The sequence below is a fragment of the Myotis yumanensis genome, unplaced genomic scaffold (genome assembly GCF_028538775.1).
Source record: "Myotis yumanensis isolate MYYU_CA2020_CCGP unplaced genomic scaffold, mMyoYum1.0.hap1 SCAF_3, whole genome shotgun sequence".
NCBI lineage: Eukaryota > Metazoa > Chordata > Mammalia > Chiroptera > Vespertilionidae > Myotis > Myotis yumanensis.
The window spans coordinates 185,307,661-185,321,358 of record NW_027223754.1 but is presented as its reverse complement, the minus strand read 5'-3'; the positions used below and the strand labels follow the sequence as shown (position 1 = coordinate 185,321,358).

The 13,698-nt window shown below is 38.4% G+C and overlaps 1 protein-coding gene across 1 annotated transcript in view; it reads left to right on the top strand.

Annotated features, from left to right (window-relative positions):
* The window catches only part of PIK3C2G (phosphatidylinositol-4-phosphate 3-kinase catalytic subunit type 2 gamma), a 293,693-nt gene that overhangs the window by 56,026 nt on the left and 223,969 nt on the right, over positions 1-13,698 (top strand). Inside the window, exons 7-9 of the mRNA XM_070410626.1 lie at positions 1,307-1,377; positions 2,867-2,930; positions 13,088-13,210. Of these exons, the coding sequence (XP_070266727.1) occupies positions 1,307-1,377; positions 2,867-2,930; positions 13,088-13,210 (258 nt within the window). The remainder of the gene's footprint in view (positions 1-1,306; positions 1,378-2,866; positions 2,931-13,087; positions 13,211-13,698) is intronic.

Below are 13,698 nucleotides of genomic sequence, written 5' to 3'. Positions count from 1 at the left end.
CTGGAAGCCAAGTTAAGTTGTTATAAAATAAATAGTATGCTATACAGAAAGGTGCAAATAAATCATATTACTTATAGGCTTGTTTTGATTTTAACTTCTGAAAGAATTCAAGTGCCAAATATTACAGTTCATATCTCACTCTCTCTTTCTTGGCTCCAGTTTTAACTTTTTATTTTGCCTCCCCTATTACTGTCCCTTCCATATCTAAAGTTTAGATTTTGCTATTGCAGAAAAAAAATGTCTTTAACATTATCACACTTTCAAATGTACTCATCCCACTGACTCTAGATGTAAATTCCTAGAAAGCAAATCTCATGTTTTCAATTTCCTTAGCATTTTTACAAAGTGTTTTTTTTAATAGCATGAACTCAACATATTTATTATAGTGATGAACTGATTCTATCCATGTAACTTAGCTTCCTTCTTCCTCCCAAAACAACCCCATATAAAAATTAATTTACCTTTAACCTTAAGCCATATAAAGTTTTCCTTCTGTCAGAAGCTCCAATTGGCAGTTTTTAAAATAGATTGTGTGTGTATTGACATACAAGACTACAAGCACCCCAACATTAGGGAACTCACTCAGCTCCCAAAATTAACGCCACCGTGTGGTGAAATAGTGTAATTGTGATGGCATATATTGCATTCTCTGCAGACTTGCGTAGGGTTTTCATGAACACCCTTGTAGAGAAGCGCTCAAGGAGTTCTGGTGTGAACGTGGGAGCACAGGCACATGGATCATAGGACTGATATTTTACATGAGTAGTTCCTGCTCATCTCATTGGGAATGATCATAATGCCACCTGATAACTCCTGGCATTTATATCTATCGGCAGTTTTAAATCATTAGCACAATGAAATGTTCATGAAATGCAATGTTCTTAATTACTGTTTGGCAGCAAGATGTGGTAAAGCTGTGTCTGTGGCCAATCTGGCAAGCTGTCGGGTCTTACACCTCCATGGCATCTGTGGCCTAAATGCAAAGAAAATGCACACGTGTGTGCGAGGTGTCTAAAAGCTGCCTTCCGTGCAGGATAAATTAATGTTTGGCCTTGGGGATATTGGGATGTCCTTCAATTGTCCTTGGGGTTTCTCTCCAACTAAAGCAGGCTCTCTGTTTTACTTTTTAAAGAATGCTTATACAGTTAAGGACAGTCTTGTAAGGTCTTTAAAACAAAGTATTAAGATGATGAATGAGGGTTATCAAAGAGGTGAATTAAATGACAGCAGGAAGTTACAGGGCTATTTTTATCTGGTACTCATTCCTATTCACTCTATAAATATTAATATATTCTGCTGTCTACAGCATGAAGATGACCACAGTCCATTTTTTCTGACCCAACTTCTTGAATTTATGCACATTTGGAAAATATCCAGGTAAGACATTTTATTGCTGTTCCAAGACTACCTTCTGACTGAGTCCTCAAGTGCCAAATCACAATGTTTCTCAGGGCATTGTAAAAACCATTCTTTCACTCGTACCTCAGAAGCTATTGTACTTTTAATAGATACCCCCTTTTGGCAAATTCTGTTAATAATTAGCTATTCCTCACAGCTATTCAGATAGATTTGAAGAGCTGCTAACACGTTCCAGAACAATCTAACATTCATTTTAAAATATCTCTGCTACCACTTATTACATTTTCAATGATTTTTTTCACATTCATCTTGTGAATTTGAATTTGCACGTGTCACAAATCTCTGTATAATGGCATTACCATACTTTGAAAGTCACCATCTCCTGCTTTAAATCCCTTTCTGGAAATCTCTGAAAATACGTAGTATGTCACAAAGGAATGTGGATTCAAGTTGGAAAACTCAAGTGATAACGAATGAACATATCTTAATTGATTCCAATATCTTAATGTATGCATGTATTATTTGAAAAATTAGACCTAACTCAGAAGCTAACTTTGGAGAAGATGCCAGTGGTACAGCATGAGTTTATCTGGAATGAATGTTTTTCTAAGTTGAATGAGCAGATAATGGAGTGTGGGAGGTATAGGTCTTAAATCTCTAAAGAAAAGCCTGCTGTAAAAATAAGATGAGTTAAATCTGATTTTAGTAACTATCACTTCGTGGCATTCTTATCCATTTTGCATACATTCTCTCCTGTGATTCTGCAGTTCTGGAATTTGAAGTTAAATAACTTAACTGGTCTAAAATCACTTAGTTCGTTAGTGGCAGGACTGAAATCAATGCTGTCTGAAATTTGCAAAGGCCATATTCTTTTATTAAACTATTCCGTCTTTCCATGGGTGCCTCTCCTTTTTCTGCCAAAATATCCAGCCTAACACCATATGATTATATAGAATGAGTAGGATTATAGAGGACTTCCGACAGGTGTCCTGTGAAGCCCATGGCACAGTCTCTGTGGTCACCTGGACTGAGTTCTCCAGGTGTGTCCCTTCTGTTGGAGTTGAGTCTTGATTGCTGTTGACACATTAGTGGAAGAGACTGACCCACAAGCCTATTGGTTGTGAGGACTGGCCTTGACTACAGTGAAGGAGCTGTTGTGCAGGGGTTGACCCTACAGAGCAGGATTCGCTTTAACAGTGCTCTGGGACCTGTCCAGTCTGCCCTATGGGTGTGTCATTCATTGAGGTAGTTGGGTAGTACTCAGGTATGGTCAGAAGCTGGCCACCGGCTATATTGGTTCTGGGCCCTCCTGAGTGGAGCTGTGGTGCAGGCCAAGGTCAGCCATTGCCTGCATCCTGGGGTCACTTGGTGTGGGCTACAGAGTGATCTGCAGTTATCCTTTTAAAAGCTAGTTTGCTATAGAATCGAGAGAACTCATGATAAATGTGCTAAAGCTAATATATTTTCCCACCCAATTTTAAGCAAAGTGTTTTTTTTTTCTTTCCAGACAGTGCCTCTCCACAATAATAAAAAAATATGACTCCCACCTGAAATACCTATTGAAAACCCAGGTATTAACTTTTGTTAATTTATCTATCAATTAAATAAGCATTTATTAAGCATCTACCCTTTTTCTAAAACTTTGCAAGTTTCTTAAGATATGAAGATGAATAAAATGGAGTATCTACACTTGAATGGCTTCCACTCTATCATGACAAAACAGACAAGTAAATAGATGTGTGCAATGAAATATCATTGGTCCCATGAAAGACCTATGTGTGTACAGGACACATGAAAGGGGTTTATCAATTTTACTTATTTGATTTAAATGTTGAAAAATGAGTCAAAGAAAGGGCATAGTGAAGGAAGGTAGGAAGTAGGCATAACTTTCAGCAAAGAAGAACATAAACAAAAAGCAGTTAGGAAACAGCCTGGTGTGATTAGGAAACTGTATGAAACTTGCAATGGCTACAATTAGGTTTCAAGGTGATAGCCTGGAAAGAGACCAGATGAAAGGGGCAAATAGGGGCCAAATTATATAGGATCTTAAGGACATTTTTTGACAAGATAAATATTTTCTAATTTATCAGGTGATGGCATGGAGGCAATATGCAGAGCAGTATAAAAATAGATGAGTGATTAGAGGGGCATTTAATTAGACCAGATGATGAGGGCATTGACAAAAGCTCCACTATAAGGATGGATAGGAGGGAACAGATTCATAACAGGTGAAAATGTGTAATTTACATGAAAGACTATGAGTAACAAAATAACAGGTTGTCTAAAATACCTCCAGATTCCTGGCTGTTAACTGACTGCATGAGGAGATCAATTCACTAAAATAGTGAGGAGAAAAGTTAGCTTGGCATGGGAAATTGATGGATTCAGTACAAGACTACTGAGATTTGGTCATGAACTGGGCCAACTTGTAATCACCATTAGGCAGATAATTTTTTATAGCTTGTTCTTCTAAGGAAGGTTAACCTTCCACAGATAAAACATTCTATCATTACAGAAAATTGTATAAGAGGATGTTTTTAAAACAAGTGAGTGCTACTTTTTTTCATTAAATAATATGACTCATGATATATAAGAAGTAACTACTTCTTATATTAATGGACAGTAATATAATTTATAAAAATAATAAATTATATTTCTCAATATAGATACCAAATTCATGTGTGAATTTCACATAGGTATTTAAAGATATGGTGATGAGAAATAGATAGCTGATATTCCTTCCCCAAGAATAATCCCCTCACTCTAATTCCATTTTTCTTTCTTGAGCCTGGCCTGAATCTGGACATTTAAAATGTGGAATATGAAAATAATTCAAAATTAGATTGTTTTAAGTCTCATAAATGTGTCATAATTAGTACTTCTTTCAGCTTTCTTCTTCACTTTTGATATAGTCATTCTTCACCTTTGTGATAGTGTAGAATTTGAAATTTACCATGTACCCAGAACAGATTATGAGTTTATTCCCAGATCATTTATGTACTTGACTATAGGTTGATAGACTTTTGAGGTTATGATAAACTACTTACAGATGAATTTTAATGATCAAAATGTCAAATGTCTCTGTGCTATTCATGCATCATAGACATCTTTTTACATACACACACACAAACCCATACATACATGAATTGTTAAGAATCTGTTAACAGTTCTTATTTTCCAAATACAGAAGTTTGATCATATTACTCATATATGAAGAACCCAATATATTTCCACTTTGAAAGAAATCATTGACCATTGTAAATTTTTAAAATATGACTTAAAACTTGGCAAAACATCAAAGAAGTGGTGTCTTTATATTACTACTGGCAAATAGTTATCATCATCCACATCTGAATTATTTTATAAGTAGGCCACAGTGTCTGAGATTTTCCAGATGAACTCTATGTGAAACAATGAGCTTTTTAATGAAATTCTAAAGCAGAATCAATAGTAAATATCTGAGAAGTGAGGATAGACTGTGATATTATCAATTCACAATTTTGCACTTTCCATTTATTTGACAAGTGAATTAAGTAGCATTTCATCAATGTCAAAAACAGTATTGAGTTGAAAAAGAACTAGTTTTTATATTGCCCAAACTTAGCTTATTACACATAATTTGAAAAATTAAAAAATATACAAGCTAAGTACATATTACTTAATATCAATATGTAGATATTTTAAGTTTCCAAATATTTTCTTTTAGCAATGGTTACTTAACATTTTTTAGTGTTTTTTGTTGTTGTTGTTAATCCTCATCTGAGGATACTTTTCAATTGATTTTAATTGAGATTGGAAGGGAGGGGGAAAGACAGAGAGAGAAACATGATGTGAGAGAGACAGATTGGTTACTTCTGCATGCATCGAGCCTGCAAATGAGTATGTACTCTTTTTTTTTTTTTTAAATCTTTATTGTTCAGATTATTACATTTGTTCCTCTTTTTTCCCCCCATAACTCCCCTCCTTCCAGCTCCCACCCCACCCTCCACCCTCACTCCCCACCCACTGTGTTCATCCATAGGTGCATGATTTTTGTCCAGTCACTTCCCGCATCTCCCACACCCCTTTTCCCCCCAAGAATAGTTAGTCCATTCCCTTTCTATGTCCCTGATTCTATTATAATCACCAGTTCATTCTGTACATCAGGTTATTTATTCACTTGATTCTTAGATTCATTTGTTGATAGATGCATATTTGTTGTTCATAATTTGTATCTTTACCTTTTTCTTCTTCTTCCTCTTCTTAAAGGATACCTTTCAGCATTTCATATAATACTGGTTTGGTGGTGGTGAACTCCTTTAGCTTTTCCTTATCTGTGAAGCTCTTTATCTGACCTTCAATTCTGAATGATAGCTTTGCTGGATAAAGTAATCTTGGTTGTAGGTTCTTGGTATTCAGCACTTTGAATATTTCTTGCCATTCCCTTCTGGCCTGCAAAGTTTCTGTTGAGAAATCAGCTGATATTCATATGGGTACTCCCTTGTAGGTAACTGAGTTTCTTTCTCTTGCTGCTTTTAAGATTCTCTCTTTGTCTTTTGCTCTTGGCATTTTAATTATGATGTGTCTTGGTGTGGTCCTCTTTGGATTCCTTTTGTTTGGGGTTCTCTGCGCTTCTTGAACCTGTAAGTCCATTTCTTTCTCCAGGTGGGGGAAGTTTTCTGCCATTATTTCTTGAAATAGGTTTTCAATATCTTGCTGTCTCTCATCTTCTGGCACTCCAATAATTCTGATATTAGACCGCTTAAAGCTGTCCCAGAGGCTCCTTACACTATCTTCACACTTTCGGATTCTTTTTTCATTTTGCTTTTCCAATTGGTTGTTTTTTGTCGAATCTTTGGTTTGATTCTTGAGCTCCTCTGGTCTGCTATTGGGTATAATATTCTTTATTTCAGTCCGTGTATGCTTACTTTCTAATTTCTTTATCGTAGCATCGAGGGTCTCATTAGTTTTCGTGAGGCTCTGCTCAAGTTTATGGCAAGCCCTCAAAATTGTGATTCTTAGCTCCATATCCTCCATTTCTGTCATGTTTTTTTGTCTCCGCATCTTTTATGCTTTCTTGGTGCACCCCCTTGTGGACTCTGTGCGCAGTCTTGTTCTAGCCAAGCCTTAATTGTTGTAGTTAACACTAGAGGGATTTGACCACCAGGCCAACTGGCTGTAGGAATCAGCTGTGCGGAAAACGTCTGTCTTCTGGGGAGGCGCTAATCCAGCCTTTGCCTGAGGCGATCGGCAAATGGCTGTGCTCGGGGCTTGGGCGGGCGGGATCAACAGGGCGGGGGGAGGGAGCCGCTATGGCCGCTCTCAGTCCGTCCCCAGGGGTTCTGCCTCTCTGTCCCAGCAACCGCTGCAAACCTCGGAGGGGCCGTAGCCAGACAGTCCCGCTTCTCCTGTTTGAGTCTGGGTCCCTAGAGACTCGCCCGGATCTGTAGCCCAGAGTCTGAGACTCACTCCTGATTGAAAACGACAACCGCGCCCTCAGCCGCCAGCCCGCTTTGCGCGCGCACCACCTCACCACCGCACCACCGTACCTTTCCACACTATGCCTCCTCTGAGCGTCGGAATGCTGTTGTTTTTGCTTCTAGTTGAAGAGTCTCTCCTCAGCCAGCCTTCCAGTGGTTCTGGTTGATGTCCGTTCCGACTTTTAGTTGTATTTTTGAAGTGGTTGTTTACGGCGGCAATCTCCGGTGTTTACCTATGCCGCCATCTTCGATCTCTCTGAGTATGTACTCTTGACCAGAATCAAACCAAGGATCCTTCAGTCTGCAGGCTGACACTTTATCCACTGAGCCAAACCAGCTATGCAGTTAATTAATGTATTTTGAACTTGGCTTATTTCAGATTGGGCATTTTGAAAGAACTTTTCCCTAACATATTGTTTAATGCAAACTACTTAACTATTTAGTCAGTAGGATGAAGAGAAACGGAAGTCAGAACTATGCTCTGAAATTGCTGAGGTTTTATTTGGAGATACAGTAGAGTCACATAAATAACATACATAAACAGGTATTTATACAGAGCAAAGCAGGGTAAAACCAGACTTCAATCTGGGTGAAAGAATTAGCCTCTGATGCAACGTTGCTTCTTCCTAGTAGAATCCAATATGTGGTCTCCAACATTTTTTATTAAAATGTCAACTAGGATTTTTAGAGAAAGTCAGCAATTCCTATTACTAATGACAAACTTTTACTAGAATGTAGTATCTTGTGAACTAATTGTAAACTAGAGGGATCTGTATTGAGAAATATATATTCATGCTTCAAAATGTGACTTGGCTTCATCAAACATCTACCTGGTCTAAAAAGAACTAAAACCCCTTACCAAGTAGATAAATAACCAGAAGAATATATGGTCGTGAGGAAGGCAGAATATTACTTAGCTCACACTTTTCCCTCCCCAGGGCTCAAATCCAACTGTATTATGCCACTAGATAGAGGCTAAAAATTCCATATAGAAGTAGATAGAAAGGGGGTGCATAAGGATCTTATATATTTAGCATTTTCAGAATGGAAACTCTTATAGTAACAATCAGATCTGTAGTTGGATATTCAAAAGTTCCAGTTTGACACAGAATTTAAACAGAGTGACTACAAAAGACTGAATTTAGGAGCAGAGATTCCAAAGTTAGATAGATGTATATGCCAACCCTCTGCCCACCCTGGAACTTTTTATTTAACCTTCCTAAGGTTCAAATTATATTCATCACTAAAGTTCATATAATAAAATATAATATGATGATATTTATAAAGGTAATTAAACCATGGATGTAATATGCTTAATACAATATAGTATCTGGAATATAAAAAGTATTCAGCCCTAACTTGTTTGGCTCAGTGGATAGAGCGTCAGCCTGCGGACTGAAGGGTCCCAGGTTCGATTCCGGTCAAGGGCATGTACCTTGGTTGCCGGCACATCCCCAGTAGGAGGTGTGCAGGAGGCAGCTGATCGATGTTTCTCTCTCATTGATGTTTCTAGCTCTTTATTCCTCTCCCTTCCTCTCTGTAAAATCAATAAAATATATTTTTTAAAAAGTATTCAAGGAAAGGTAAGTACAAATGTTAGCTTATTGCTATTACAGTTACAATTTTTTATTATATATTTTTATTGATTTCAGAGAGGAAGGGAAAGGGAGAGAGAGAGAGAAAGAGATAGAAACATCAATGATGAGAGAGAATCATGGATCAGATGCCTCCTACATGCCCCTTATTACTTTTAACACTTTGTAAAGGACTGTATCCTTTGTAGAGGATTCAAAAGAAAAATGTTGCAAAACTCATTTGCATTTGCATAGAATATAAGAAAATGTGAAAATGAAGCAAAAAAAAATATCATTTAAAAATAGGATGAAATAAATAGGTAACTAGGGCCAGTTTTAACATTACAAAAGGAGAAGTCAACAAGAGGAAGAGGTAAAGTCAAAAGAAACATAAAACGCAGTTGCAGAATTGGAACCTATCTTAGTAGAAACAAAGGGCAGATTGAAACTACTGAAAGTCCAACCTCTTATGTTTGAACATTCCAGACTTGAAGAAAAACAAAAATGAAAAATTGAAAGTAAATCTTCAACAAGAAAGGTAATCACTAGCCAACATAATTTGTATTCCTAGTGAGAAAGAGAGCATTGAAGGATTTTGTCAAAGAAATAACATGATCTGACATTTGATTTGAAATTTGTGCAGTGAATTATGTACTACAGAGAGGACATATAATAAGATGTATACAAACTAAAGAAGAAGAATAGAGCAGGCACTTTTATTAAATGTTAAATTTAGGAACAGCCGGCCAGTGTGGCTCAGTGGTTGAAAACTGACCTATGAACCGGGAGGTCATGGTTTGATTTCCATTCAGGGCACATGCCTGGGTTGTGGGCTCTATCCGCAATGCGGGGCATGCTGGAGGCAACTGATCAATGATTCTGTCTCATCATTGATGTTTCTATTTCTCTCTCCTTACCCTTCCTCTCTCTGAAATCAATAAAAACATATCTTAAAAAAAAGTTTAGGAACAAAATATTGCCAGTGTCATAGGATCTGCCTGCATGCCATTTCATATCTCTTTTTCTCTGCATAAGAGTTGCCCTTTCATGAAAAGTATCCTGTAGCTTTTAATTACCATTTCACCACCAAAGTGTACATCCATTAGCAATATAAGGATTGAGTTTCCTTTCAATGTCTACCTAAATGGAGTCAAACTGTATATGCTTTTTGAGCTATGTATCTTTTCATTCAATATAGTTTTTGAGATTTATCCACCTTGTTCCATATGGTTTTGATTTATTTATTTTCATTGCTGTATAGTAGTATTCAACAAGAGAAGTGAACCTCAATCTATTTATATATTCTATTATTTATGTTACTAGTAGCCTTGCGCATGAATCCCTGCGTGAGTAGCTCGCTGCTGCTTGCCTCAGCTGGCCACCCTGCCTACAGCCACTGGTAGCTCTCCACCACTTGTAGCTTGTTGCCCTGCTGCCCTCCTGTAGCTCTCCACCCACTGCCCCGCCCTCCTGTAGCTCTCTGCCCGCTGCCCTCTGCTGCTTGTAGATTGGTCATGATGTTATGGTGCCCCGACTAATTTGCATATTCCTCTATTATTATATTAGATTGTTAACATAAATATGTTATTATTATTTATTTAAAATTAAATTTATTTGGGTGACATTAGTTTGCTTTCAACAGTCCCTGTTTACCTAAGCCTCAATATGTTTGTCTCTCCTCCAGCGTACTTTGTTCTTGTTTATTGCTATTAAAAATACTCTTTTTTTTTTGTAGTAGGTTAAAAGGAGTTTTTTGTTGTAATGATCAACCACAACCCTAGGCAGACTGCGTTCTTAAGCCTCAAAATTGGAACTTTATGAGAATCCCTGCCTCCTTCCCACCACACACACACGTGCCTTTTATTTGCAGTCTTATATAGGAGAGTTTTCTTCACCTCCTTCCAGTGGTACCTGATCTCTGATTGGTATCCATATAGGATCCAGGAATCAAGACAGTCTCCTACCCCTTCCAGGAGCAAAAGGTTTTTGTTTCTATTATTCTCTCATTAGCAAAGGATCCCTCAGCCATGTCTACCTCTTCCTCAGAGGCACACTGCTTTTTTTTCTCTTCCTCTCCCCACAAAGCAAGACTAAGTTAATAATGAAGTAGATCCTTTGGCAGCCGTGCCAGGATGCTGGTTCATAGTGAGGTCACACATAAGTAAAACAGCTGGATTTTTTCATGTGAATTACTCATAAGTTATTCTTTCCCATGTTATAATTGAGTGGTTGTATTTTCTTGATCTGTGAACAACAAAATGTATCCCAATTAAATCACATCTTCTTACCTTAAGCTCATTCATTGAGTATGTTAACATTTTTGGAATTCTGATTGTGTCTTTCACAGTATTAAGTAGCTATTCTACCTAGTTTTCTGTCATTCATTTTCAGTGTTTATAAAGTCATATATAAGGGAGACTGGCAACATGTAAAAAAATGTTTTTCCACAAAATAAACAAAATGGTATTTCTTAACATAATTTCCATTTTGTGTACATGTATTTATAATGTTTTGATAAAGAAATGATCCAGAATTATCAGAGTTAAAATCTTTTAGGGGAGTTGGGAATCCATATATCTGGGTGAAAACAGAAAGGAAAAATATTTTCCTACCTGTTTTGAATAAACTCTCCTAATCCTCCATTGAAATTACTGTGATGCTGGTGACTAAGCTGACATGTTTGAAAAAGCCACCTTCATTAATGATATAGACAGAGTACACAAAAATACTGTAGAGAGAAAGGTGAATTAACACAGAATTAATGAAGAAAATATTTCTTAACATAGTTACTGGTAATACACAGAAAAGAATAACACCAAAAGAGAACAGATTTTTTAAAAATGAAAGTTAATTTAAGAACATGTGAAAAATGAGAAATAAAAAGACTAATGAAAGGCTCCTAGAAGTGTGACCATAAAAATCTGTGTATAACTGTCTTTAGTGCAGCCAGCAATTTTGATTTTACAAAGAGTCTGTCACTACTGTAGACTATATTTGTCATTGGTAATTTTTTGAAACATCAATTGTTTGAAGAATAGTATAATCTAACTAGAGGCCCGGTGCACAAAATTTGTGCACTGGAGGCAGGGGGGCCCCTCAGCCTGGCCTGTGCCCTCTTGCAGTCCGGGACCCCTCAGGGGATGTCCGACTGCTGACTTAGGCCCGATCCCCAGGCAGTCGGACATCCTTCTCGCAGTCGGATACCCTTGATACTTGTCGCCCGCCTGCTTGCTGCTCCTTAACGCTGGGCTCGCTGCTCCTTAGTGCTGCCATGAAGGCAGGAGAGGCTCCCGCTACTGCTGCTGTGCTTGCCAGCCGTGAGCCTGGCTTCTGGCCGAGCAGCACTGCTCCTGTGGGAGCGCACTGACCACTAGGGGACAGCTCCTGCATTGAGCATCTGCCCCCTGGTGGTCAGTGCACATCATAGCGACCAGTCATTCTGGTCATTCCACCATAATGGTCACTTAGGCTTTTATATATAGATGATTATCAAACAATCCAGCACCAAACTTCTTTGTCCCAAGTTTGTTCTGAACATTGAATATGATTTTTAATAATTGTGCCCTCCTGTACACTGGTTACAAAACAGATGCATTCCAAAACTGTTCATGGGTCTGCTGTCAGTTGCCTTGTTTTCAAAGTATTTTGCATAAACCAAACATACTCTGTCTCTCCCTCCCTTCCTCTTCTTCTCTTCCTCCTTGCCATCTCCCCCTCTCCCTCTCTCCAACTTTAACACTCCGGTGTGGGGTGAATTTCCCGCCAAAATATAAGATGGCGCGGGCAATTATTTAGGTTTCCCGCGCAAAATCAGGGATTTTTATGATACCTATTACCCCAATGGGTATGAAACGGTTCGCATACGCAGGTAGGTATCTTTGTGAACGGCAAACAAACAAATATTTGGTAATACGCAGTTACAATCGGCCCGAGTTTACACGTTTCCCGCACTCCACCGCAAATCTATATGAACCGAGTTAAGACGGCTCCCGCGGAGTATGCGCAATTCACGCGAGCCGACTTAACTCGTTTCCCTCACTCCAAGTGTTAAGATAACTAGAGGCCTGGTGCACAGACTTGTGCACATTGAAAGGAAATTAATTAGAAGGTAGCCAGCAGGGCAGGACTGGGCAAGACAGGCTGGACATGCCCTGGAGCCAACCTCCCGCGGTCCCTCCCTGGCCAGCCGCACCTGGGGCAGTGCCATGGTTTGAAGGGTATCTGTGGAGTGAGCAGGGTCCCTCCAGCAGTTGGGGTCCCTCGGCCTGGCCTGTGAGGATCTGGCCAAAACTGGCTCTCTGACATCCCCTGCTGGGTCCCAGAGTGGGAGAGGACACTCTGCAAAGTTGCTGTCACTCATCAGCTTCTGTGTTGAGCGTCTGCCCCCTGGTGGTCAGTGCACATCATACCTACTGGCTAGTCGGCCAGTTGGCCAGTTGCTTAGCCTTTTATATATATCGATGTTAAACTAGAGTTAGAGATGATACATATAATCTTAATAGTCCTACTTTTGAGCATTTGCTCAATGAAAATTGTAGCTCACGCCATAGGATAACCAGTCTTGAAAATCTTCTCTGTGCATAGGAACAACCATATTTTATTCTATGTCCTCTTCATGAAAAGAGAAGTAGTGTAAAGAAATCAGTGTCCTCTCAATTTCAATAAACTACAAGATACGACTCTTTTCACCTACAGCAAAATGTGGAAAGTATTATTGAAGAAGTTAAAAATATATGCAGTGTTCTGGGATGTGTGGAGACCAAGCAAATTACAGATGCCGTAAATAAACTAAATCTAATTCTTCAGAGAAAATCAGAGGTAAATATACTCATCTATTACACAGCAATTATTTTAAACCTGAGTTCAACAATTAATTAAGGAGAGTGAAAGACTGGACTAACTATCTGTGTGTGTGTGTGTGTGTGCAAGTATATTTCCTTCATTTGGGAACCATCAAAAAAACTCTATTATACAAAGGGATTTAATTAAATTAAAAGAAATCTCTTACACCTTTGAAGTTTGTAGTAACAATATAACTTCCAAGTGGGACTGAAATCAATCCTACAAGATACCTAGATGAATATGTTTATGTGATAATATTTACAGGCCAGTGTTTGTACAAACTGTTAATGGCTCTCACATGCACCAGTATATACAGGCATGAGTGTCCATGAATGCATGGTTAAGCACTTATGTAGAAAAGATGTCAGCTTTTGTGACATGTTTTGCTGAATTGGCAATGCGCACTGCTTCTATGATCTGACAACCTGCAATGATTTCCTGGCTTTTTTCAGTTAAAAAAATGA